This window comes from Zonotrichia albicollis, chromosome 6 (genome assembly GCF_047830755.1).
Source record: "Zonotrichia albicollis isolate bZonAlb1 chromosome 6, bZonAlb1.hap1, whole genome shotgun sequence".
Taxonomy (NCBI): Eukaryota; Metazoa; Chordata; class Aves; order Passeriformes; family Passerellidae; genus Zonotrichia; species Zonotrichia albicollis.
Window position 1 is genome coordinate 42,173,847 of NC_133824.1, and position 25,567 is coordinate 42,199,413.

Genomic DNA, 25,567 nt, shown 5'->3' on the forward strand with positions numbered 1-25,567 from the left:
CTCCCTTGAGACCCTGCCCCCTTCACCTGGTTGGTAACTCACCTGTCCCCTCCCCTTCCCCTGTCCCCGAGCTTATAAAATGTGAATAAGACCATGCGGCTTTCTTCTGTTATCAGCAGTAGCCCAGTGCAGACGTATCTGTGCTCATGGAATAAACATCTGGCTACCTTCTAGCAGAATCCGCTCCCTTCTTCTCTTCACCATCGCCAGAAGCTCTCCCCTGAGGTAAACGGAGTCCTGTCTTGTGCCCCGCTGCACTCTGCCGCCAGCCAAGGTATCGCTGGGGTGAACACCGCAGTGCTGCCTCTGGCCCAGCAGCGAAGGTCAGAATTGGCCTAGGCACCATCTAACTGGTTATATTGGGATACATATTCCAATATATTGGCGTCCCTGGGTGGGCAAGCGACTCTGCAGCCCGAAAACGGACTCGCAGTACCTCAGAGAAGTTTCTGCCAGCCGTGCATCCAGCTGGAAGGGCTTTGGTTGCATTGCCCTCAGCTAGAGACTTTGGGAATACTCCCAGAAAAAGTTTCGTGGACTGTTCGGCGCCTTTGGAAAGCCCTGCTTCATTGTGGTGAACAGATTTTCCAGAGGAAGAAAAGGGTAGCTTCTCTTACACCCAGAGAGAGGTCCTTTTCCGGTGGAGACCTGCCTGCCTGTACCCAGCCTACAGCTTCCATTTCACGTGAGTATCTCTGCTTTCGGTAGAGCAAAAGCTCAAAAACAGACTCTGCCGCGAGTTCTGTTCCTTTTTGCCTTTGCATTTTGGCTGCGCAGCCCCACAGACAAGAATTCATAGCGTTCTAGTGTTAGCTTTCCTGCTGCGTGTTTCACTGTTTTTTAGAATTCGCGCCGGAGCGGGATCGCTCTCTGCCCTTCCCCCCCCGGCTCAGCAGCGTGTTCAGACACGTGTTAGGAGATTTTCTTTCTCTTTCTCTTTGCGGGAGAGGGGGGGGCTCTCTTTCCACGTGGCCGGGGGACCTGCGGGGGTCGGGAGTGCTCTGCACACGCGGCGGCGGGGGGGGGGGCGTCCCGGTTTCGGCTGCCACGTGGAGTAGTTGCTGTCTCTGCTCCGCGGGAGTGGCTGCTGCATTCCACTGCGGGGGAGGCTTTGTTTCTGCCTCGGCTCGGCAGGGCGTGTCCCAGCTCCCTGCTGCTGCTGCCCGGGAATTTTAAAAGCAGTATATACAGCTGCATTGTGAAGCTTTTGTCTGCTCGTTATCGCTTTCTATCTGTGGTTTTTTTTAGAAATTGGTAGCTGATTTTAGCTTTGTTTTTGGTCAGGCGGGATTAAGTACTTTGCTTTTTAACATGGGTTCCAAACTTAGCATTGTACAAAGGGGAGTGTATTATCATATTGTTAGCATTTTAATCAAGAGTAATGTGAAATTCTCTAAAGGAAAATTGAAACAGTTTATAAGATGGCTTTTTCTGCAGTTCCCAAACATTTCCCCTGAAGAAATCCACAATATTCAATTCTGGGATAAAGTTGGGAATGAATTGATAACCTTAGGACAATCTGGCAAATTACCCTCAGCTACATTTGTGTTCTGGAGTTTGCAAATTCGAACAGCATTGCTCAAACAAAAGGAAATGGAGAAAAAGCCAAATGTAAAGCCATGTGCCTCTGCTCTCCCTGTTCCTCCCTCTCCCTCTAAAACCCCTAAACCTCTTTCCCCAAAAAAATCCCGAGCACGTGTTAGTTTTTCGGAGAGCAGTGATGTCCAAAATGGCCCCCAGTCCCTAGGGGGTGCACAAGATGGTGGGTGCCACGTGGCATCTTCCCAAACCTGGTCTTCTTCTTCCCAAAATCCTCTTAAACATCCCAAAATTCCTGCCCCATCCCCCTCTCCTCCTGTTCCTCGTGACACCTTCCCCCCTCCCCCCGCCTTTCCTGCAGTACCCTCAGCTCCGCCCCTTTACTCCTCCCAGAGGGCGGTTGCTGACGTGATGTCACCAGGTGACCCCGCCCCCTGTTCCCACGGTATCCCCGCCCCCTGCCAGCCCCTTGACCCCGCCCCTTGTTCCCACGGTTTCCCCGCCCCTTGCCGGCTCCCTTTCCCCGCCCCCTCCCCGGGTTCCCACGGTGGGGACACACCCACTGCCTGTCCCCAAACCTGTACCTGTGATCCCAATGCTTCTGATTCAAGGGATACAGAGCAGGGGACAGCAGACCCAATGCATGGTGCCATGTTGTCACTGGCTCCTGTTACGTTTCAGCCTGCAGCTCAAGCAGGAGCAGCCCCAACTGCTAATTGGAGTTCTTTTGGACGACAATTGATTAAAGAGATCTGTAAATCTCATAAAGAATATGGTGCACACAGTTCATATTTCCGTGGCCTTTTAAATTCTGAATTAAGTAGGACTGTTGTGGTTCCACATGATTTAAAACAAATTTTTTCATGTCTCATGACATCCACAGAATTCAAATTATGGGAATCAGCATTGAAACAACTGCTAAAAGATGCTCTCCCAAGCTTACAGGCTGATCCAAACACAGCAAAAGACAACAATGGTAACCCCATTACTATTGACCACCTCTGTGGTGAGGGTCAATGGTCTTCTCCCTCAGTCCAAGCTGCTGCAATTCCTGCAGAAACACTCGAGAAAGTAAAGGAAGCAGCTGAAAAAGCATTCTTTTCCCTCCAACCTGAGGGGCCTTTTGAGCCCTATAGTAAAATCAAACAACTACCATCAGAGCCTTTTGTGAAATTTGTAGAAAGGCTAACTAGAGCCATTGAAATACAGGTTAAAAAGGAAAATGCAAGGGAAGCAATTTTAGAAGAAATAGCATTTACAAATGCAAATGAACAGTGTCGAGCAGCAATCCTGAGCCTTCCTATGGAACCTTCCCCTACATTAAAAGATATGCTTCTAGTCTGTAACAGGAAAGTGCCTCTGATGAGTGTTGCTGAAGACACCAGACCAAGGCTGCTGCCAAGACCACCTCAGCGTGTTGCTGTTGCCAGCCCTGCACCTTCTCTTTCAGCACAGCAGTACCCTGGGCAGCAGCGGAGACCGGCAATGGTTGAGCCCACTAAACCATGCCTGCTTTGTAACAAGCTAGGGCACTGGAGTAACCAGTGCCCCCTGAAAAGGGAATTTGATGAATTTAAAAATAGCAGGGGAGGAGAACTGCAAGCCCTCCCTGGGGGTCAACAACAAAAAAACGAAGAATAAAGCGCCAGCCTGCCAGGCGTGCAGACATAAAAGGAGCAGGCCAAGAGAATAAGGGTAGCAAAATAAATCAAGCGCGCAATAATATTAACATTTGTGTAAGTGAAGCAGGTGCTTCAAAGACCAAGTCTGCTAGTCCACTGTTGAAGGTGAAACAAAATAACCTTTGTTATGATTTAAGTAATTCTGTATTAACCGCATCTTCTGTCAATGAGCCTTACAGGTTGCAGCTGACAGAGTCACTCCACCTGAAGGACACTGACTGGCATTTTGTCTCTGTAAATCCTGAACAGAAAGGTACTTGGAACCAAATTCGTTGTAAGTACATCATCACTGGGGACAAAAACACACCACAAGAGATCGAAATTGCTCCGGGACTGACAACATCAGATCCCAAGCAATTTGTTCTCAGCCTGCACTGTTTCCACCCACCCCTGTTTCTTCCTAAGGGACAAATTGTTGCTCAAGCTATCCCTGTGCCATCTTTACCTGAAAATGTTGATAAACAAGGGCCCACAGTCGCCCGGGTCCAAGTTATTGGGACAGATAAACCCAAATTGTGGTGCAATGTCAGTGGGAGTGGGGAGTCTAAACGCATTGAGATGCTTGTAGACACAGGTGCAGACTGCACAGTGATTCCAGTACAAGACTGGCCAGCTCACTGGCCTTTACAAAATGTTGCTGGTCACCTTCGAGGTGTAGGAGGTCTGCAATTGGCAAGGCAATCCAAAAGCATTATTCAATTCGAGGGTCCAAACGGACAATTGGCAAATATCCGTCCATTTGTGTTAGATTATTCAGAACCTTTGTTAGGGAGAGATTTAATGGCCCAGTGGGGTGTCACAATTAATATTCCAGACTCTCCACAGCATTTTTGTGCAGCAGTCATTAAACAACAGCGCCCCACCCAAAAACTTAAGTGGAAAACAGACGAACCAGTCGATGTGAAACAGTGGCCACTCAGTAAACAAAAAATAAAAGTGCTTGAGGAACTAGTACAAGAGCAACTAAGAAAGGGCCACATTGTGGAGACCATGTCCCCATGGAACTCTCCAGTGTTTGTCATCCAAAAAGCTGACAAAAAGAGGTGGAGACTCCTCTGTGACCTCCGACAAATTAATAATGTAATTGAAGATATGGGTTCTCCCCAACCTGGTATGCCATCCCCAACAATGCTTCCTCAAGATTGGAAATTAGCTGTTATTGATATTAAAGATTGTTTTTTCCAAATCCCATTGCACCCTGATGATGCACCGCGTTTGGCATTCTCTGTCCCTTCTATCAATTCAGAAGCTCCTATGAAAAGGTACCATTGGACCGTTCTTCCTCAGGGCCTAAAGGTATCTCCAGCTATCTGCCAGTGGTATGTCTCTTCCCTGCTTTCCCCAGTTCGTGCAGCCGCAGAGAAGGCCATCATCTACCATTATATGGATGATATCCTTGTGTGTGCCCCCAATGATGATTTACTAACACATGCGCTTGACCTAACGATCGATGCATTGATTGTTGCAGGGTTCGAGCTCCAGGAACAGAAAATTCAAAAGATGCCACCTTGGAAGTATTTGGGCTTAGAAATTGGAAATAGGACCATTGTTCCTCAAAAACTAGAAATCAATCCAAGGATCAAGACCCTTGCGGATGTCCACAAGTTGTGTGGGTCTTTGAATTGGGTAAGACCATGGCTTGGTCTGACTAATGAAGACCTTGCCCCTCTTTTCAATTTACTGAAAGGGGGAGAGGACCCAGGTGCTCCTAGGTCTATTACCCCAGAGGCACGGAAAGCTCTAGAAAAGGTTCAGATTGCAATGTCCACAAGACAGGCCCACCGATGCCGGCCTGATCTGCCATTCAAATTTATCATCCTAGGTAAGTTGCCACACCTCCATGGAATTATTTTCCAGTGGGAGGAAAAACAAACACCTAAGGCAAAGGACACACCAAAAAAGGACCGGGACCAGAGGGACTCTCTCTTGATCATAGAATGGGTTTTCCTCAGTCACAAAAGGTCCAAGAGACTGACAAAGCCTCAGGAACTGGTAGCAGAACTGATCCGGAAAGCAAGGACCCGGATCAGGGAGTTAGCAGGATGTGATTTTAAGTGCATTCACATTCCAGTTGAGTTAAAATCAGGTCAAAATACTATGAAAATACTGGAACAATTGTTTCAAGAAAATGAAGTGTTGCAGTTTGCTCTGGATTCCTACTCAGGACAATTTTCGGTAGCACGGCCCGCTTGCAAATTGTTTGAACAAGATGTTCAATTTACTTTAAAATTAAGAACTGCTCTAAGTAGGAGACCTTTAAAAAGGGCTCTAACTGTCTTTACAGATGCGTCCGGGAGGTCCCACAAGTCTGTTATGACTTGGAAAGATCCTCAAACCCAGCAGTGGGAGACGGACATTGCTGAGGTGGAAGGTTCACCTCAGGTTGCTGAATTGGCTGCGGTTGTTAGGGCTTTTGAAAGGTTCTCAGAACCATTTAATCTGATTACAGACTCTGCATACGTGGCAGGAGTAGTATCCAGAGCAGATCAAGCAATACTGCAAGATGTATCTAACATTGCACTTTTTGAATTGCTCTCAAAACTGGTAAAGTTAGTCACTCACCGAGAGCAACCCTTTTATGTGATGCATGTCAGGTCACACACTGATTTGCCAGGGTTTATCGCTGAAGGCAACAGAAGGGCAGATGCTCTTGCTGCGCCTGCAGTGATGGCCACTCTCCCAAATGTTTTTGAACAGGCAAAAATCAGCCACCAGCTTTTCCACCAAAATGCACCTGGCCTGGTTCGCCAGTTTAACATCACTCGAGAACAGGCCAAAGCGATTGTGGCCACGTGCCCAAATTGCCAACAACATGCACTCCCTACAGTGAATACGGGAGCAAACCCAAGGGGACTGAACAGTTGTGAACTGTGGCAAACAGATGTAACACACATACAAGCTTTTGGACGGCAGAAATATGTTCATGTTAGTGTAGATACCTTTTCTGGAGCGGTCTATGCTTCTGCCCACACAGGAGAATCATCTATTGATGCTATTAAGCACCTCTTACAGGCTTTTTCTTTCATGGGCATCCCCAAGGAGCTGAAAACTGATAATGGGCCTGCTTATAAATCCAAGGAATTCGGGGGCTTCCTGCAGCAATGGGGAGTAGAGCACAAAACTGGCATCCCCTACTCCCCTACAGGTCAAGCCATTGTAGAAAGAACTCACCGTGATATTAAAAGGGTCCTGGACCAGCAACAACAGGTTCTGAAGGTAGAACCTCCCCACATTCGGTTATCCAGGGCACTATTCACAATCAATTTTCTGAATTGTTCTTTTGACAGCCTGAACCCACCCATCCTACGCCACTTTGGGGGGAACAGTCACAGGTTGATGAAAGAAAAACCTCCGGTTTTAGTAAAGGACCCTGAGACTTGGAAAATGGTGGGACCTTACAAATTGGTTACTTGGGGACGTGGATACGCCTGTGTGTCCACCCCCTCTGGTTTAAGGTGGGTTCCTTCCAAATGGGTAAAGCCCTATGTTCCCAAAGTCTCAGAGAAATCTGCAGAAGCGCCCCAGGTTGCTCACGCTGCCTGGAGAAGGAAACGTCGCACGCGTTCTCTAGAAGAAATTCCATTTAAGCCTCCTATCTGGAATAGTTTGTAATATATGTTTGTCTTAAGTTTCCTTTTACCGATTTAGATCCTGCTGTTCGTGTGCAGTCTTGAGACGCCATGAGACCGAGCCTGCTTCTCGTCCTACTTGCGATCATTTCTCCAGCGATCTCCTGGTTAGTCCCTCAGCCCAAAGCAAATGTATGGACCGCTCTGGCCAGAGCCCTTGGACAAGATCACATTTGCCTCTCCACCGCGACAGCCTCGGACCCCCTGTCAACTTGCCTGGTGGGAGTTCCTTTTAAATCCTCAGAATTCCCGAATGAAATGTGGAGTGCTTTAAATGAAGTTAACTTACTCGCACCTTCCCCTGGCCGTTACCCTGCTGACAATCCTTTGCTGTTTTGGCAGGAGTGGGCGAGAAAGTTACCAGTGTCAAAAAGAGAGCCACAAGAGTTCCATCTCTTAGGCTCCATGAATGCAACCTTTTGCATTCACTTTAAATTCAATTCCCGCTTACCATATCATGAAGCTAAACCAAACACCTATCCTAACCCTAGCAACCCACTCTACACAGACAAGAACTGGTGTGAAAATTCAGTCCTAGTTATGCACTCATCTGGTGGTGATTACAAGCCTCGTGAACTCCCAAAAGGTGTGTTTTTAATATGTGGAGACAGAGCATGGGCAGGTCTCCCTCCTCGTCTGCTCGGAGGTCCGTGTACATTTGGCAAGCTGAGCCTGTTAACACCAAATCGAACAAACCTAATACATTGGCAAACTAAAAACAACACACATACATTGGCTATCAAAAAAAGAGACCTAAGGCAATTAGACCCTGACTGTAATTCAGAAATTGTTCACTGGTCCAGACTAAAGGCCACTGCAATTACAGTCTTTCTGCCGTGGATCTCGGCAGCAAAAACTATGGGAGAATTAGGCCGATTGGAATGTTGGGTTGCAAAACAGGCAAACCTCACTTCTACTGCCCTGAGTGACCTCTTATCAGATGAGGAAATTACCAGGCAAGCCACCATTCAAAATAGGGCAGCCATAGACTATCTGCTCCTTCTGCACAACCATCGCTGTGAAGAATTTGAAGGACTCTGCTGTCTCGACTTGTCATCGAAGGCAGAGAATGTCCATGCCACAATTGACAAGATGAAAACTATGGTGAACGACATCAAGAGAGAAACTGACGATTGGCTGAGTGGACTTTTCAATGGCTGGGGACTCTCGGGCTGGTTGGGATCTATTCTGAAAACTGTAATTTTAGTGCTGTTTATTTTAGTTGTAGTTATTGTAGTTTTTAGCATTGTTTTTGGAGTAATCAGACGCATGGTTCTCAAGTTAATCTCAAGCTCATCTCCCCCTCCTGAGGTCTACCATTTAGAAGCCCTCAGTGCTCCAGTGGATGACCTGGAAGCCTCAGTGGAAAACACTGACCCTCCTGTAGAAGAAGAACCGATTTACCAACCATGGTTTGGCAATCATTCTGCACCATAAACACAGTCCTCTTCTTTTTAAACAAAACTAGGGGGAGATGTTGTGGTGTGTGGCAATGTCCGGTTTTAAACTTCCGGAGCCCTTCCCATGTGTACCTATCCCTTCTCCCTTCCCCCTCACCCCTTGCTGAGTGTGCCCTGTCAATCAGGCTAACATACCAGCAAGGCGTCGTGTGATTCGTCGATTTCAAAGGATGCTCCTCAGGCCTGGGGGGTCATTGGCCTGTCTAAGTGTCATCCTCCCTTGAGACCCTGCCCCCTTCACCTGGTTGGTAACTCACCTGTCCCCTCCCCTTCCCCTGTCCCCGAGCTTATAAAATGTGAATAAGACCATGCGGCTTTCTTCTGTTATCAGCAGTAGCCCAGTGCAGACGTATCTGTGCTCATGGAATAAACATCTGGCTACCTTCTAGCAGAATCCGCTCCCTTCTTCTCTTCACCATCGCCAGAAGCTCTCCCCTGAGGTAAACGGAGTCCTGTCTTGTGCCCCGCTGCACTCTGCCGCCAGCCAAGGTATCGCTGGGGTGAACACCGCAGTGCTGCCTCTGGCCCAGCAGCGAAGGTCAGAATTGGCCTAGGCACCATCTAACTGGTTATATTGGGATACATATTCCAATACTCTATTATAGACACTAACAGGGGAACCACTTCACATCCTCTCTTGCAGCCTGTATCTCCCTACAAACAAAGAACACTTGCTGTTCTTGAGCATCAAGAGTAAGAAAAACCCAGACATGAGCCAGTATGGACTTTCCATTGTTGCTGTCTGGCAGGTATCAGGAAGATCTTCTCCCATCCCATACAGTAGTGCATGTAGAGACCTGTTCCATCCTCTTAATATCACCACCATTCAGAATGAAAACAGGCCACAAATAAACAGTTTAATTACAAAAGCCATTGTGTTACAATATAAAGACATCATCAAAACAACAGCAGTAAATGCAGCAGCAAGAAGTCATCATCAGGTCAAACACTGCATGGCAACACAGACAGTGCACACCGCTGTGAGAGGCATCAACTTCTGTTATATCCATCATGTATCTACTCCAATATTTCACCATTTTCATTCATCTCAAAAAAAACCCTCTGAAGCTATTTTAGAGACTTAGTAGGAAATTCTTTGAGGGTTTCTCTCCACTGTATCTGCTTGGGAGAAAGAAATGGGATTTGGGCTGATGAAGATCTCTCCATCCTGTGCAAAGAGAGTCAGTCAGACTCACAGCTCATCCAGCAAGGCAAGTGAAAAGGCAGCAATCTAAACCCTTATATTTAGGGCAACATACACCTAAATGCAAACATTTTGCATCACTTAAGAGGTGTCAAAAAATGCAGCAAACTTGGGTATCTCCATTGTTTTGTCTGCCAGTTAGTAAGGAATTGAAGGGTTGGCTGCATATACCATTTACCCCTCAACCTCTTTCAGGCCACTCAAGCTTCTGAAAAATGCAACTTTTTCCTTCAGCTCAGTTTGATCAGGAGCAAGTTTGGCGTCTAGCTATTAGTGACATTCTTATCTGTTTTTACTTTCACTTCTTTTCAGAAGAGATAGCTGTTCCAGAGCACTGGATTCTTCTTCTCTTGATTAGCTACATTTTTGTTAACAGCTCTACTGGGAATGAGTTCCCATATTGTAGTTTTTAAACTTGTGGGGCGTGTCTGCAGCAGGACAACAGAGAAAGCATCTCCTTGGAAATACTGAGCTAAATTCTGCAGTGCCATAGAGGCACTTCTTGGCTAAAACACAGGAATGACTATGGCTTGAACCACATGGAGCATAAGAAGATTTCACCCAAGTACAGACCTCATTGGGATTAAGACAAGTATGAGCCACACCAGCACCGGGACGCCACCGTCACTTGATGCTGTACAGTGCAGGGATTGTAACAATTATACATCTTCTAATCCTGCTTCCTTCTGGCAAAACAATAGATTTACTGTGACTTTATGGCCACAGTGTGTCAATCAGTTGGGTTTCCATCCCCAGCATTCCTGCCTCACCGCTGGCACGTTGCTGCCACTTGGCCATAAGCCGCAGGCTAAACCCTTTCATGGCGTGGGGTTTGATTCGGGCAGGAGGAGCAGCCCTGCTCACGTGCCCCTCCTGGAAGTGCACAAGGCTGCGGTTGAACATCTTGTTTTTTCATTTGCTATAGACATTTGTTCTTGCAGCTGACCATGTGCAGGAGAATTTGCTCATGTTCCAGGAAAAGACAGCTGCACCACAAATTACCTTAAACCTCCTTGCTCCAGGGATTATCTGGGTACAGTGAAGTGTGTGTATCCTAGGGCAGGGGTCTTTTCTTACTATAAACAGAGTTATTAACCTCTTATTTACCAAAAGTGTTTATAAACTCAGTAATGGAGACAGTTTGGATATCAGTAGTGACTTCTTCCTGGTAATAATTTCTTGGAAGGTCCATCCATTTGCACTCACAGGCTGATTTTCTTGACTAAATTTTTTTCCCCATTATTTACATCTGCCACTAGCTACCTGTCCTTAAGGGATAACATGCACCTGATGGGGATGACTGCATGCAGGACTAATGGCTCCAGCCCCTCTTTGCCAGGTTCCCTGCTTGGATCCTGCTGCAGCAAGCTCCCAGAAGTCTTCCAGAACCTTTATTGAGCTAACTCCACAGTAACTATGCCATGCATGTCTTGGCTGTCAGGACACTTATCTTGGCATTTACGAGAGATGGAGGAGCCTCGCTAAAGCCAAAGACAATCCAAAGAAACATTTCCACCTCCAAATTTGTAAGCATCCCTCCAGCAACACTGCAGCTACAGAAATAAATGTCAGTGCAGGCAGCAAGCAGTGTCCCCAGCTGACTGCTGACAGTTCAGCTCCAGGTGAGGAACCAGCCAAGGGAAAGGCCAAGACAAAGCTGGGGATACAGGTCCAACCAACTTCTCACAAACCTAAGTTATGATAAAGACATAGCTCTATGGACCTTCACGACCTACTTACCAGCTATTTGAAATCAATTCCTTTAGTCTTCTGTTTTTCTCTTTTTGTTTTCCTTTCACACAGACATTCTCAATGCAAAGAGGCTTTGAACACGTAGCTCATTAGAACTGTGTTGCCTGCCTCTGGCTGAGATCCATGTACCACCTTTTCACTCCTGCTCTAAACCCAGTTCCTGCCCTTGGACACTGCAGCAAATCCTCTGCTACTACAAAAAGCCCTACCCATTCTCAAGAGCAGGGGTCCTGGCTCACTCCTCTCCAAGTTCTCCTCTCTATTTAGAGCATCACAATAAATGAGAAGTTGACATACCTAACTCATGCACAAACACACTCATTATACAAAACGTTCATATACAAGTAATAAAGCTAAACCAAGAATTGAAATAATAGAAAGGGACCTTAATGGGACCTCTCCACAGAGAGTTCCCTGTTTTAACATCAAAAATGCTTTTGTGAAATTAAAATATGTACCTTCAGTCTAACTTCAAACAGGATTTGAGGGGAAATTTCATGCATTCTCCATCTCTTCCTTTGTAACTGGATGTCAATAAAAAGGTCTGAAACACATGCCAATTGAAAATCTGAACCGTAAGAGATACCGTGCAAATAAAAAAATATTAAATTGAATATACATCCATATCTCTTCATAGGCATCTCTCTTAGTGTGCCTATTAATCAGTCTCATAATTTTTTAAAGACAGCTAAAATCTCATCTACAGATACCAACAGACAGCCAAACACAGGACAGATTTAGGAAGACATTTCTTAAATGCAGAAAGCACTCTAGGTATATCCTCCTCAAAGTCAGAAATTAGATTCCAGCTGTCAAGGCAAAAATTAACATCTTTTTAAAGAAACAAAGAAGCAAAGAGATGAAAAACCAAACTGTAAAACAAACCCCAAGACAATCCTACTCAGCTTCTCACCAATAGAAGAAGCTGTCTAAAGTGGTTTTCAGCATTTTTAATCATAAGCTGCCCTGATAAAAGCACTTGTGACCCTCCATGTCAGTGCTACAATGTGATCTGGCAACACGTTGACTGTCCTGTGTAGAGTCAAACATTTCCTACACCCAGATAATCCTGTATTTCATTTTTAGGCCACTCTTCCATTCATAATACTCATCAGCCATAACTTGGAGCTATTTGCATACATCTCACAGTTTCAAGATCTTACCTAATAAAAGTAAGGATATCACTACACATTAATTCATCAAAGCTTTTGCAAGCACAAGTTCTGGCAGTGTTGTAGGAAGTGTTTCCATTTGTTCCATAACTTTCACTCTGATTGCAGGTTGCATTATCACTGTGATGTTTTTTATCTAGGATGTATATTGTATTACACTCCTAGGAGTCAAGGGTTAGATATTGCTGGGAAAACTATGCAACACAAATTCCTGAAGTGTACTGGCAGCCCACAGCCACATCAAAACCAGTCTAAAAATAAGCCAATTTGCTTTGGTCCAGAAAGCAAAGTACCAACACCAGCTCGTTGACACAATCTTCCTTCCATGATACCAAACAAGGCAGAATCACTATCTGCAAAAGAAGAAAGCACAAATCCTTGCCCTCTGGTATAGTAGTAATTGATGAACTTGAAAGTATATTTGAAAATAAAATGTCAGCTGTGCCTCTGATGTTGGAGTCTGTTTTTATGTTACCACAGAGTCCTGCCTCTCAGTGTCTGAGGCTGTCTGTAGTGTCTGTGAGCTGTATACAAATTTCTCTCTAAGATATCCCAAAAATCAATCTGGAAACCAGCAGACCAGATCATTTCTTGGTCTCTTAAAAAAATCCCAAGCAAAACCAAAGCAAAGCAAAGCAAAGCAAACCAAACCAAACCAAACCAACCAGCACCAAAACAAACCACATTTGCATTAGTATTCTTTAGTACCAAATGAGAAATAGAGAAAATTCTTCAGTTTTTCTCATCACTGCTTTCCACTACAGCATGTAGGGAAGTCCAAGACACTGGGAGGTACCAGCCCTGTTTGCATTGCTTTGGACCAGTTTCCTTTTCACTGGGAAGTATGGAATAGGGAATATCTCCTGACCAGGAGCAAATGTACCCACCACCCTTGCCAAAACTCCCAACTCCATTCTTCTACCACCAGAGCAGAACATCTGCAAGGAGACCATCTATTCTGCCTTTTACCTTTTAAAGCCTTTTTCTCCTCAAGCAAGTTGCACTGGTCTAACAGAGACTAACTGGTCTAACATCAGCCAGCCTTTTTCCAAAAAAAAAAAAAAAAATTATCCTTACTGATTCAATACACACCATCATCTAGGGATGGGGAGGAACTGTCTGCAATCTTTCAGTCCTTTCATGGTGGATCAGATGATTCAGAAAAGAAGCAGTATCTTAGACTCTAATGGATACATTTGAATTGGAATCAGTCTTTGTACAATCTTTGTGTACTTTAGCCATATATTCTCAGACTAAGTTTTTGTGGATATTGCACTTGTGAAAATACATATTTCCACTTGTGCTGGAAATATTCATTGATCAGTACAGTTTCCCACAAGCCTCCATGCTATAAAAAGCCCACATCTCTCATTCTGTCAGACTCAGTTTCCCTTTCCCTCTGTACAAGAAAGGGCCCCCCAAACAGCTGGCACAGACCCCCATTTCCAGGTACTGTATTTCCATACAAGGTCCCAAAAGCAGGGAGAGGGACAAAATGTCCTCAAGCTCCTGCAGGAAGGGGGAAGGCTGTATTTCAGCAAGGAACATGTCATGTCCTCCACCCAAGGCAGAAAGGGACATGAAACTTCAGCAGCTGGGGGGGAAATCCCTGTGACAGAATGAGACTGGAAACTTCCTGGGGAAGAAAGTCTGCTGGGGTGAGGAAGAGGGAAGAGATGGAGATTAATTTTTTTTTCCTCTCCTAGAGACTTTGGAAGTAAAGAAGAAAACATTTGTTCAGCTGGGATGACAAAGAGCCTGAAGTCCATGCTGTAGGTGCATTTGTTACATTAACAGGCAGTTTCATATTTGAAAAGCAGAAGCTATAGAATGTACAGTGACTTTTATTCCCTGGAAGGAGCATCAGGATGTTAAAGACCCTCACAGACAGCTCTGGTGGAAAAGAGTGGGAGAGGCTCCTCACATGCACATCTACAGGAAGCAGGGGCCCAACAGCCAAGGGCAGAATTCATCTTTCTGACGTCCCTGTGGTTATCTCATGCAGCAAGGCATGAAAGGTGCCACTTACAACATCCAGAAGAGCCTGAAGCACATTCCAGAGCACATTTTGAAATATTTACCTTTGGACTCACCAGCACCTGGCAGGACCCTCTGAACCAGGGCAGCTCTGTGCAGAGCACATGAGATGCCACCGGGCTGCTCTGTGGCAGCAGGGCATCCAAACCTTCCCAGCACATCCAGTACATTCCAGCAGGACACACTGGCTGGGGCTGCTCCCGCACATCTCTCAAAGTGTTAAATAAATCAGAGCTCAACAATGCCATAGTTTTAATGATATTGTTTTCTGTTAAAACAATAAAGCGTGCTCCACTTTCAGTCTTGCTTAACACGCATTACTTAAGGAAAGAAGGGACTGTCCCACTGCAAAGCATCTGAAACCACAAAAGGAATTCCTATCAAAATAGCATCTCTCAGCTTTTATCTCCTTGCCATCACTAGGTCTAAAACAAAGATCCATTTTCAAGTGTTTAGACTGTCTGAAGAGAAAAAAAATAGGGCTGAAAGAGTTAAAGTGTTTATTGTACTTTTACACATTTTAAGATATCATCTTTCTACAATGGCAGTAAAATCAGCATGCAGCCTTAATTTTCTATGGTTGAACCTTGAACGTGAATCATTATATTACAATGTACTTATTGATTTCAACAGGAAGAGGATTAAGCCCAGAAAATCAGGTTAGGAACCTGAAACTGGACTGAGGAAAATGGAATTTTTCTGGTACTAAAAACTTCTTATGTTATGTAAAATACATTAGAATTTTAAATATGAGATTTGGCCATTTGGAAAATATTCTTAACATCTTGAAGTCAGCAGAGCTGTGACAAGGTCAGTGGACTGAAAATCCAATTAGTAACGAGGAATAAATAACCTAGTACTACACATATTAGACATCAATATCTGATTTTACCTACTTGCACAAACATATATAAATTGTAATGGTGCTTAAATGGAATATTGAACTGGTATAAAGAGAAAATATTTGTGAACACTGAGTGCTGTCTGTTGGCCACCAGTATCACATACACCATTGGATGCATATATATACCTTATATATATATGTATATAATATATACGCACACGGAATACATACAGTGTAGATACACTTCAAGTACAACCAGGACATCAAATTGAAATTTATTTTTCAGTTTCCCTGTTTTCAGGAGCCTTTTCAGTTATTACCTGTTCATTGGAAGTAACAGGCTAACTCAGCCATAGGTGTTTAATTTATGGGAGGGAAAGCAACACAAATACCAGCTACACATCCCTGTATGCATTACTATTTGCTAAAGCTGGTGAAAGAAGCCCACTCCCCACATAATTCACCCAGAAGCCTCCCTTGTAAAAATTCTTATTCTGAAAGTTTACAGTTTAGACAAGCAAATAATTTTGGACAGAAATTTTCTGTAATGGACATTGTCCTCCTTAAGTTTGCAGTGCATGCTACCAAAGATTCCACATTCAAAAAACATTTTTTAATTGCTCTAAGGCTTTTCTTGCACAGAGAACAGCAGTATCTCAAAGACTGCTGCAAAGATCTTCAACTGCTTTGAACTTCACATGACCTGGTAACAAAAACAAGCTCTGTAAGCACTGAGCAAGTCACATACTTTGGTGAGTAAGCACACAAGTCACTGAAATTTCCAGCTTATTACAAATACTTAAATCAGAATAAGCTATGCCTGAGAAGAGGAAAAATAATTCATTAAACTTCAGCAGGAAGACAGGGATGCTGGTAACACATTGATGGAAATCACTCCTGTGGTACTTTCTCATTCTTATTTGAAGCAGTTTGGGGCAAACATAAAAGGCTGATACAATATTTCGAGCTATACAAGGAGATCTCAACTAAAATATGAAATACTGGAAGTGGGAAACCTTTCATCAGGCAAGAGAAGAAAATGCAGCAAGGATAGAAAATTAATACAAATTCACAGACACAAGGCATCTGTCCCCATGCTCCCCTTCCCAGACAGCCCCCAGGTACCTGAACACTGGTGCATCAGTGAATCGTAGAATCACAGAAGGGTTTGGGTTGGAAGGGATCATCTCATTCCAGCTTCCCTGCCATGGGACACCTTCTACTAGACCAAGCTGCTCAGAGGCCTATCCCACCTGGCCTTGAACAATTCCAAGGATGGAGCATCCACAACTTCTCTGGGCAATCTGTGCCTCACCATCCTGACAGTAAAGAATTTTTGTCCTAATATCTAATCTAAATCTACTCTCTTTCAGCTTGAAGCCCTTACCCTTTGTCCTGTCACTACATTCTCTTGTCCCTGCCCATCTGTTTTGTAGGGTCCCTTCAGGTACTGAAAGATCACAATCAGGTCACCTCAGATCTGTCTCTTTTTCCAGGCTGAACAAACCAAATTCTCTCTGCTTTTTCTTGTAAAAGAGGTGCTCCATCTCTCTGATCATCTTTGTGCCCCGCTCTGGGCTCACCCCAGCAGGTCCCTGTCCTTGCTGTGCTGGGCCCCAGAGCTGGTACAGCTGCAGGTGGGCTCTGAGCAGAGCAGAGGGCAGGATCCCCTCCCTGCCCTGCTGCCCAGGGGCTCTGGGTGCAGCCCAGGGCACCTTTGGCTCTCTGGGCTGGGAGTGCCATGGCTGGGCCATGTCCAGCTCTCACCCACAGCACCCCAAGTCCTCCTGGGCAGGGCTGCTCTGGATATGCTCATCCCCAGCCTGTGCTGGTACCAGGGGCTGTCCTGACCCAGGAGCAGCCCCAGCACTTGGTCTTGTCAAACCTCATGAGGTTCCCATGGACCAGCTTCTCGAGCTTGCCCAGGTCCCTCTGGGTGGTCTCCTGTCCTTCACGTGTGCCAACCACCCCACTCAGCTTGATGTCATCTCCAAATTTGCTGAGGGTGCTTTGATTTATTTATCCTTGGTGGGTCCCAGGCTCTTCACTGTCACCCCCACGACTCATGTCCAGTTACCTGGCTCTCTACCAGCCCTCAAACAGAGGCAGAAACAATTCTCTTTATTTCCAGCCCAGCAGTGCTTAGAGACATCAAGGGAAACAGCTATGGGGTTCATACTGCTTTAAAAAACACACAATGAGGGGTGGTGCAAGCCCAGGGAAAGTGATACTACCAGAGTACTCCAAGCCACAAGACAGAAGGAAGATTTCTTGTTAAGTGACAAAAGCTGTCTTGTAAAAGAGCAGATAGCACTAAGTTGGCACAGATGGCATGAAATCGTTTAGGGTAAATTGCAGTCTAATGTAAATCTGCACAAATACTTTAATTCTGTTTCTAATAATTCCACTGTTAATGGAGTTAATTGTATGGTCACTTGGGAATAAGCCATTTGCACTGAATTCAAAAGTTAAAAATTGCCATATGGAAATAAGCTAACACTTCCACTACCCACTTCCACCAAGTAACTTCCAAGCCTTTCCAAAGTCAAATTAACAACATAATCAACAAACCCATAATTTTCCTTGCATTTTGGCTTTCCAAAGTTGATCTGACATGTTTCCAAAGCTCTGGGGCACTGTATTTCACTTGGAAGCAGGCACAGGATAATGCTAGAGGAACATCAGAGCTGGCAAGAGCCACGAGCATCCCAGCACCTCTGTGCTAGCTCCAAGGTAGCCAGAAAGGAGCAGGGTCTGGGTCAGGAATGTTGATACCCTGCCTGGGGCAGCTATTATCACAATGAAGCTTGGTGCAGAGAGCAGAATGCCCAAGCTCCACAAAGGCGACACCCAGGGCATCTCATCTTTGGGCACCACCACCACGCTCTCCCCACCAGCAGCAAGGCTTCCACTCCAGGTAAAAGGCAGCAATAGCAGAGTTTGCCACCCATTACTCAGCCATGCATGAAGTGGAGCATCTGAAAAATGTTGCTGCATTCTGGAAACACACTGCTCTTACTTGATATTGCTGTATAAGCATCAAACTATTTTGTTTTAAAAGCCATGGTAAATTTATGAATGAAACTGTGAAAGAGGGATTTAATGAGAGATCCATAGCAAGTGTTCAGTGGTCTGGATGTTGCCTGCCACCAGGGTAGCATGAAATCATTTGATAATTAGACCATGGCCGTGCAGGATTAGCATACCTTAAAAATATAGGGCTGCATTATTTTTATTTATATAACAGATGGATATTTTAAAAGGTCATGCATTTTTTAATGAATGCAACATCACGCCAGTGTTGACAGAAGATTTGGAAGTGTTACAATATGACCAAATCTAAAGTCTAAAAATGATACCTTCCCTTCCCCTTGTGCTCCAGACTTGAAGCCAACAAAAAAATGTGCAAATGCTGTAAATATCCTTCCAGAGATCAGCTTAAATACAACATTTACAGGGCATTAGGTTATATTAACTTTCATTTCATGTCAATTACTGGTAATTACAAGACTCTCATTATTAGAGTTACCTGGAGGCCCCACACTTCTCCTTTAGCCTTATGACACATGAATAAGATAAGAAACTTCTGTTGCCTCCAGTAATCCTGCACAAGAGCTGCACTCAAGCCCACTGCCATTAGTAACCACAGAACAAGTCAGTTTTCCTTCATTGTCAAGCAATGGACTTTTTTCCCACCTCTAATGCTGAAAATCCCAAGAGGCTCCCTCAGGTACTGACTCCCACTTTCCCCTGAGTAACAAATTCATGATATTTGGGCTTGCCAGTCCAATCTGAAGGAAAAAAACTCCTAAATGTTTTCAGTAAAAACATGACCCTTCTTCTCCTTTCTGCTCATTTTCCAGAACAGAAATTAAAAGGATGAGAGTCAGGATCTAAAATATTGGTATTTCAAACTAACTACTTGAAAATAAGGAAGTTGCCATAAAACCATTTTTAACATTTTAGGGATTTTAATCAAACATGATTGGTTTTTTTGTTGTTGTTTTTGGGGTTTTTTCATTCAAAGGTGTCTCAAGTAGATACAATAAACATTTATTTATATTTCCTAGATGGATTTCATTAAATTCTGTGAATCATATTACCTTTAATATCTTGGAAGCCAAAAGCTTAGAAAGCAAGATCAGAAATCACCTGCAGATCTCAAGCCAAAATCTATGCAATGAAAAATCTACAAAACAAACAAAAAAAAAAAGTTAAAATTCACTCACCTTATGGATCTTTTCCAGCTAATGGAAGACACTGCCATGGAAATAAACATATGAAATCTTTGCAAATTCAGCTGTGCTTTTCCATCTTGAAGGTCTGGCTGATGATGATATCCTTCTGCAGCTCTAGAGATACAGGGATAGTTTTATAGCTGTTACAGAGAGTAAGTATTCTTGGAAACATGCAGGAAACACCAAACAGGACAAAGGACACTCAACTCAGCTTCATGCAAATCAAATATTACCATTAATATTGGTTGTCAGATAAGATATGCCATAATCACTACCAGAGTAGCTGATTTTTGAGCCTGTTGAGGTATCTTTAACCATCAAAAATGAATTTAATTCTAGCTAATTTTAATAGTCCAAAAGCAAATTACTTAACCATATTTTACCATCTGGGTTCTCTCCACAGTGAAAAGGAAAGATGGCACATCTGGAGGAAAATCACCACATAAATCTTGGACACTTATTTTAGGATGGGTTGGGTCACTCTCTGGATGCAGCTCTCTTTGGTGATGGATGGAGCCTGGGCACCTGAGCTAATTCAGATATCTGTGTTATAAACAGCTGACGTGAGGTGACATGATCAAAGCCTTCGTCAGAAGTCCATGCAGAAAGCAGATCTGAGGGGATGGCAGTCTGTCAGGTGCTATTTCTGAAGAGGTTAGATGTCTTCATCACACTAAGAGGGGATTTTTCCAAAAAATCACCATCTGCATAGCAGCTGTTACCTCGTTTTAATTATTCATAGCTAGCCACTTGTAGAGGGGAGAGAGATGGTGGTGTGGGCAGAGATAAGAGTGAGGGCAAAATTTTTTGAATTATTTTGTTCTGACTTCATGGGCTGCATGCTTGAGAGCTATCTGAGGGGGTGTAAGTTATTTAACTTGTGACTAATAGTTCACATTAAACTGCAGCCCAGCAGATGCCAATATCTCAGATTAATTTACCAAACCACCAGGCAGCCCTATCACTAATTAGAGGAAGCATTACTCAAGAGGCCATTATCCTGAGTCCAGATCATGTCCTAATAACCCCAGAGAGTGAGCATTTAGAAAATACAATTGATTTCATTATATTTCTTCTTAAAGGTCTTTCTCAAGGGCCAACATCCATGATGTTCAAGAGTCCAGCTGCCAAATCTCATCTTTTCCTGTGAATCAAGGCTGGGTAAGCTTGCTCAAGGTAATGCAAAAAAAAAGTTTTTTAAATGAGATGAAAATGGGCAATCAGCACTGTAACAACAAACCAATATTTCCATACTCAAATATGAAACTTTTTATTCAAAGATGGAAACCCCCTAGCATTAGGAAGCTCTTAATTCATAGATTTAATGAAACACAAGCCTGTGATGATTCCCTTCCAACATTGGGAATCAGTTTTGTGCAGAAACTCCACACACGCAAACATATGTGAGAAGACCAGGATTATTGGGGAGGAATAAAGTTCTGAGACTTTCAAAGAAATGTTAAGAAGCAGGTCAGTTTCAAGCAAAGGATTTACAAAAAGAAAATAAAATTGGTTTAGGACTCAGTCATAATTACAGCCCAAGTACCTCCAGCATGGAAGGGCCAGATGAAACTCCCATCAAAGTCCCTTTGACTTCCAAACATGTGGAAGTACAGATAGAGTACATCTTTTCCAGCTGAGCTGCTTTGTGCAATTGCACTGTAAGGTAAATACAAGGTAAGGGCCTGGGTGGCTTTGAACACCTCCAGATAGGCTGAAGACGTGTGAAGGAATTTAACAGAGAGGCAGGATTAAAGTGGCTTCCTCTGCCACGTCAGAGGCACTTTGAATCTTTCCCCTTGTTTCTCCCAGCATAAGCCTAAAGTTTGCAAGAGCAGAAGTAGGGACCTAGCACAATGTTTATAATTTTACTGCTGAAGTAGCAGCAGCAGCAGTGTTTGATTATGGTTACCAGACACACTACTGTCAGCTTTCTGTTCTCTGCCTGCACTAACCTTTCTCTTCAACCAAGAGCTGAAAGTTTGGATCTCAAATGCTTCTCGGAGTTACTGCCTTGAGCTGATAAAACAATCAGCTCTCTGCTCAAGTGGCAAGAGGAGGAACCACACTGCAGCAGAGGGAAAAGTGTTGGTTGGCCTAATTCCTGCTCTAGTTCTGTCCCTCATGGTGATGAAATTTGGAACTTCACACAACTACCATCTCAGCTGAGAGCAAAAGAAATGTCTCTTAATTCCAGCCCTCTAGGATGGCATCTGCCAGCTGGTAAACTAAGGAAGGTTGAACTTCTCCTTTGAAAATGCCAAAGCATAAATTTTAAGCACGTGGTGTCAAGGATTTAACTCTGCTCAATGCCTTATAAACAGCATTTGTTCCCTCTGGATTTCCAAATATGGACTTCTCCCAAATTCTGTCCCTTCTTGTAATTTAGAAGACAGCTTTGATAAAGGAACATCATCGGCAAAGAGATCAGGGACTGCACAAAAAACAGGTAGAGCTTAAAGACACATTTGGCCCTAGATACTGAAGGATGACCATCACTACACAACAATTACTCAAAACACAGTCCACACACATTGCAGTCAAACGGAAGGTAAATTTAGAAATAATATGGAAAGAGAATGTGCAGAAATTCGTGTTCTTTCCCCCCCGTTTTTCCAGGACAAACAATCTGACATTGTTAGAGTTGTGTTGTTCCAGTTAGATGAACAGGTGTTCTCCAATTTTTGTTTTGAACAAAATTACATAGATGAATTTTGCATTTCTAAGGCTGAAAGTGAACTGTGATGAAATCAGAAAAATATGTAGATTTTTAAAAATCCATGAGAAAGTCTTCTCCTTGATATACTACTTGTGATGTCAGTAAACCCTAAAATTACCCATGCACATCACTGAATAAGAAAATTAGTAAGTAAAGTGTGTTTCATCACATGGCGGTAAGATGCTCTAGCAATGACAGCAAAATTATTGTAACAAAATAAGACTTCCTGTTGTTTATTAGATATTGTAAGAATGAAATGTACAGTATACAAAATTAATATCAAAAATGTTCACATGATTGATTTTAACAATGCATTTTTCTTTGGATTTACTGCAGACAAGCAGCTTCCAAAGAGAGGTGCTGAGATCTATTTACTCAAAGATCTCAAGTGTATCACTGCATGCTATCTATGATTGTAATCTACAAAACAAAAGCTACTGAATTTTTGCTTAATCTCAATGGCATATGTTAAAGAAGAAGAGAATAGTAACATGAGCTTAGAGAAGAAAAAATCAGTTCATTACAAAAAAATTAGTTTTTCAAGTTCATAAAAAATTGCTTTTGAAATTTCAAACCTTACAATTGTACATTTTGAATTTCAAGTGCTTACCATAAGAAGTTGCATCTACTATACAGGTGACAAAGATTTTCAATTTTTTCTTTGAGGCAGATAGATATAATCCTCATTTTCTTTTTCCTAATGAACTTTCACATCTTTAAAATTAGTGTTAGAAAATGTTCATTCTAAAGAGACAATTTAAGTATGGTTTCATTTCATAAGATGAAAATTTTCATTTAAGTTATACCTATAAAAAGGAATATAAAATGGTTTTCATTTTTTAAATCTGTGTATTTTCAGTTTATGTCATATTGTTTAGCAGAAAGATAAAGTGACTAATGGCTAATCTAGATAGCCTAAAGACAGCAGATCTGTTCCATGAACACATGCTTGCCATAATGCTTTTCACTACAATATAAAATACAATAGAAAAACTGATGAAAAAATTATTCACAGGGAATGTTACATACAGTTATCAGTATGAATAACACTTCCCTGACTAAAAAAAAAAAATTCTACATTGAATTTCTTATACATGCTCTACTTAGCAACAGGAATATGATCTAAACTGAAAATTCTTCTCACATTATCCAAAGAACTTTTCTTGATAGACACCAAACAACTACAATGCTTTCAAAGCAGTGACCTGCTGCCAGGTAAGTCAGGCAATGATGTAAAACTGGGGGCTTGACAAAGAGTGGATCAGCCTTGCAGAACAAAACAGATGGTGCTCTTGCTCTTCAGATGTCACTAATGTAAATCACCTTTTATCTTGGCACATATCACAAGAACCCTTAAAGCAATCCCTGTGAATGAAAATGAAGACAAATCATAATACAAATGATGCAAAGGCACTTTTCAGAAATTTAGGAGAGTCCAAATGTATTTGTGGTCTTTAGCAGTAAACTGGTGACATTAAGGGAATTGGCTATTGTGTTTTTAATAGCTAAACTACCATAAAATTACGCTGGGAGCAGCGGGGCTTGCTGCTTTCTTTCTCTATTTTTAAGACCACTGGCAAGAGCAGTCAGTGGGCTCCTGGATGGAGTAGCTGACCCAGGTGGAGTTGCTGGTGCAGTACAGCTGCACAGTCCTCCTCTGCAGCCCCAGCTCCCGGCAGCACTTGCAGAACCGGGCGTAGGTGTTGATGTTGTAGTTGTAGATGCTGGCAGAGGGGCACTTCCCATCACACGAAACGATGTTCACCTGGCAACACACAGGCAGTGATTAACAAATGGGAGCAGGCAGGAGAGCTGGGGGTTCTCAAGGAACTCTGAGGACAACAGGCACCCAAATCCAACAGCAAAGCAGCGAGAAATGTGGATGTATTTCTTCTACCCCCTTATGAAATCCCATTACGTCTGGAAATTACCTCTCAAGTGCACTGCCCAGTTTTCAATGTCAATATTACTAATGTTAATGATGAGTTTTCTGTGAATTTCAGTAACAGATTTGCACTATTTTAACAAATAAGCAATTTCAGTTTTGAATTTTAAAGTATTCATAACAACCTTGGCTTGAACACAGCACCAAATGTTCTTTCCACAGCTCCCTACAGTATTCATTTCAGGGATACACTGATGCAATGTTGCTATACTGGGTATCAGCAAGGAGGAATAAAAGAATCAATCCTTTGGAAAGCCGAGGGGAATTACTACTAACGACACCAAATGTGTAATGTAGACTGTAAGACAAATAGGCTTAAGAATCTGATAATTTTTTTTCAAATTTAATAGTCAGGATTTGTGTTTCGGTTCAATGAAACACTGAGAGTAAATTTCCTGGCTGCTCAACAGCTTACTCTACTAAATGTACTCTTGGAGTCATTTTAGAGGCTACAGCTGTTTCCTACTCTCTTTTATTACAGCTTTTCCAGGCACTCTTGCACATCTCACACGAGACGTTTGTCTGCACCCTTGCTGCTGCTCTCAGTCAGCCTCCCTGCTCAGCAGGACATGGTTGGTGTTCTCCAACACTAAATCCTCTGACAGACACACAGATAGTGCCTCATTCTTCCTTCACATTTCACAGTGTGCTCATGCTGCTGCCTAAAAAAAGCTTTCAGGAGCCAGGATTCCTTTCTTCATGAAGTTGGCATTCAAGCACCCTCCCTGGGCAGATGAAAAATTACACACATCTGCAGTTGTTTTAGCTGTACAGTATCAGGGCAAGGTTCAGTTTTAATAGTTAATTTGCATAGAGTAACTGCAGTATGGGGTGAAATAAGACTAAATTGACATGCACCGAAATGCAAACAAAAAAAAAGAAACAGCCTCCTTTTTTAATTATTGAGAAAATGACTGCTGAGAATGTAGGGAAGCATTAACACAGCTCTGTGAAACACAGAAAGCTCTGCCTCTGCAACAGAGATGGAGACAGTGGTCTTGTGGACCCTGAGTTCCCTTTCTTCCTTTTTAACTGCTCAAATTTTTTCTTTTCTATAGAAAGAAGTCACAATGGCTTTCTACTTACTGGTGTGTTACTCCTGCAGTCATTCTTGCGGATGGTCATCCTAACAGTCACCTTCTTACAGAATTTACCATCTTCCTTACCTGAAAAATGGGCATAGATTTAAAAATATCAGCTCAAATTTCTAACATTTCTGAGACAAGAACACTCCTGACCTTTAATGGATTCAAGAGACACAAAGAAGAAAATACCCAGTACATCACTGAGTACACAACTTTGGTGAAGTAACATTAGCTGCACATTGAATCACTTTTAAGATTATT

General features: G+C 43.1%; 1 protein-coding gene across 1 annotated transcript in view; it reads right to left on the reverse strand.

The window, feature by feature from the left end:
• Nucleotides 1-22,521: 22,521 nt before the first annotated feature.
• Nucleotides 22,522-25,567, reverse strand: part of OTOG (otogelin) — a 92,189-nt gene continuing 89,143 nt past the window's right edge. The window contains exons 52-53 of the mRNA XM_026793191.2: nt 25,308-25,387; nt 22,522-24,041 (exon numbers count right to left, since the gene is read on the reverse strand). Of these exons, the coding sequence (XP_026648992.2) occupies nt 23,841-24,041; nt 25,308-25,387 (281 nt within the window). The 3' untranslated portion in view covers nt 22,522-23,840. The remainder of the gene's footprint in view (nt 24,042-25,307; nt 25,388-25,567) is intronic.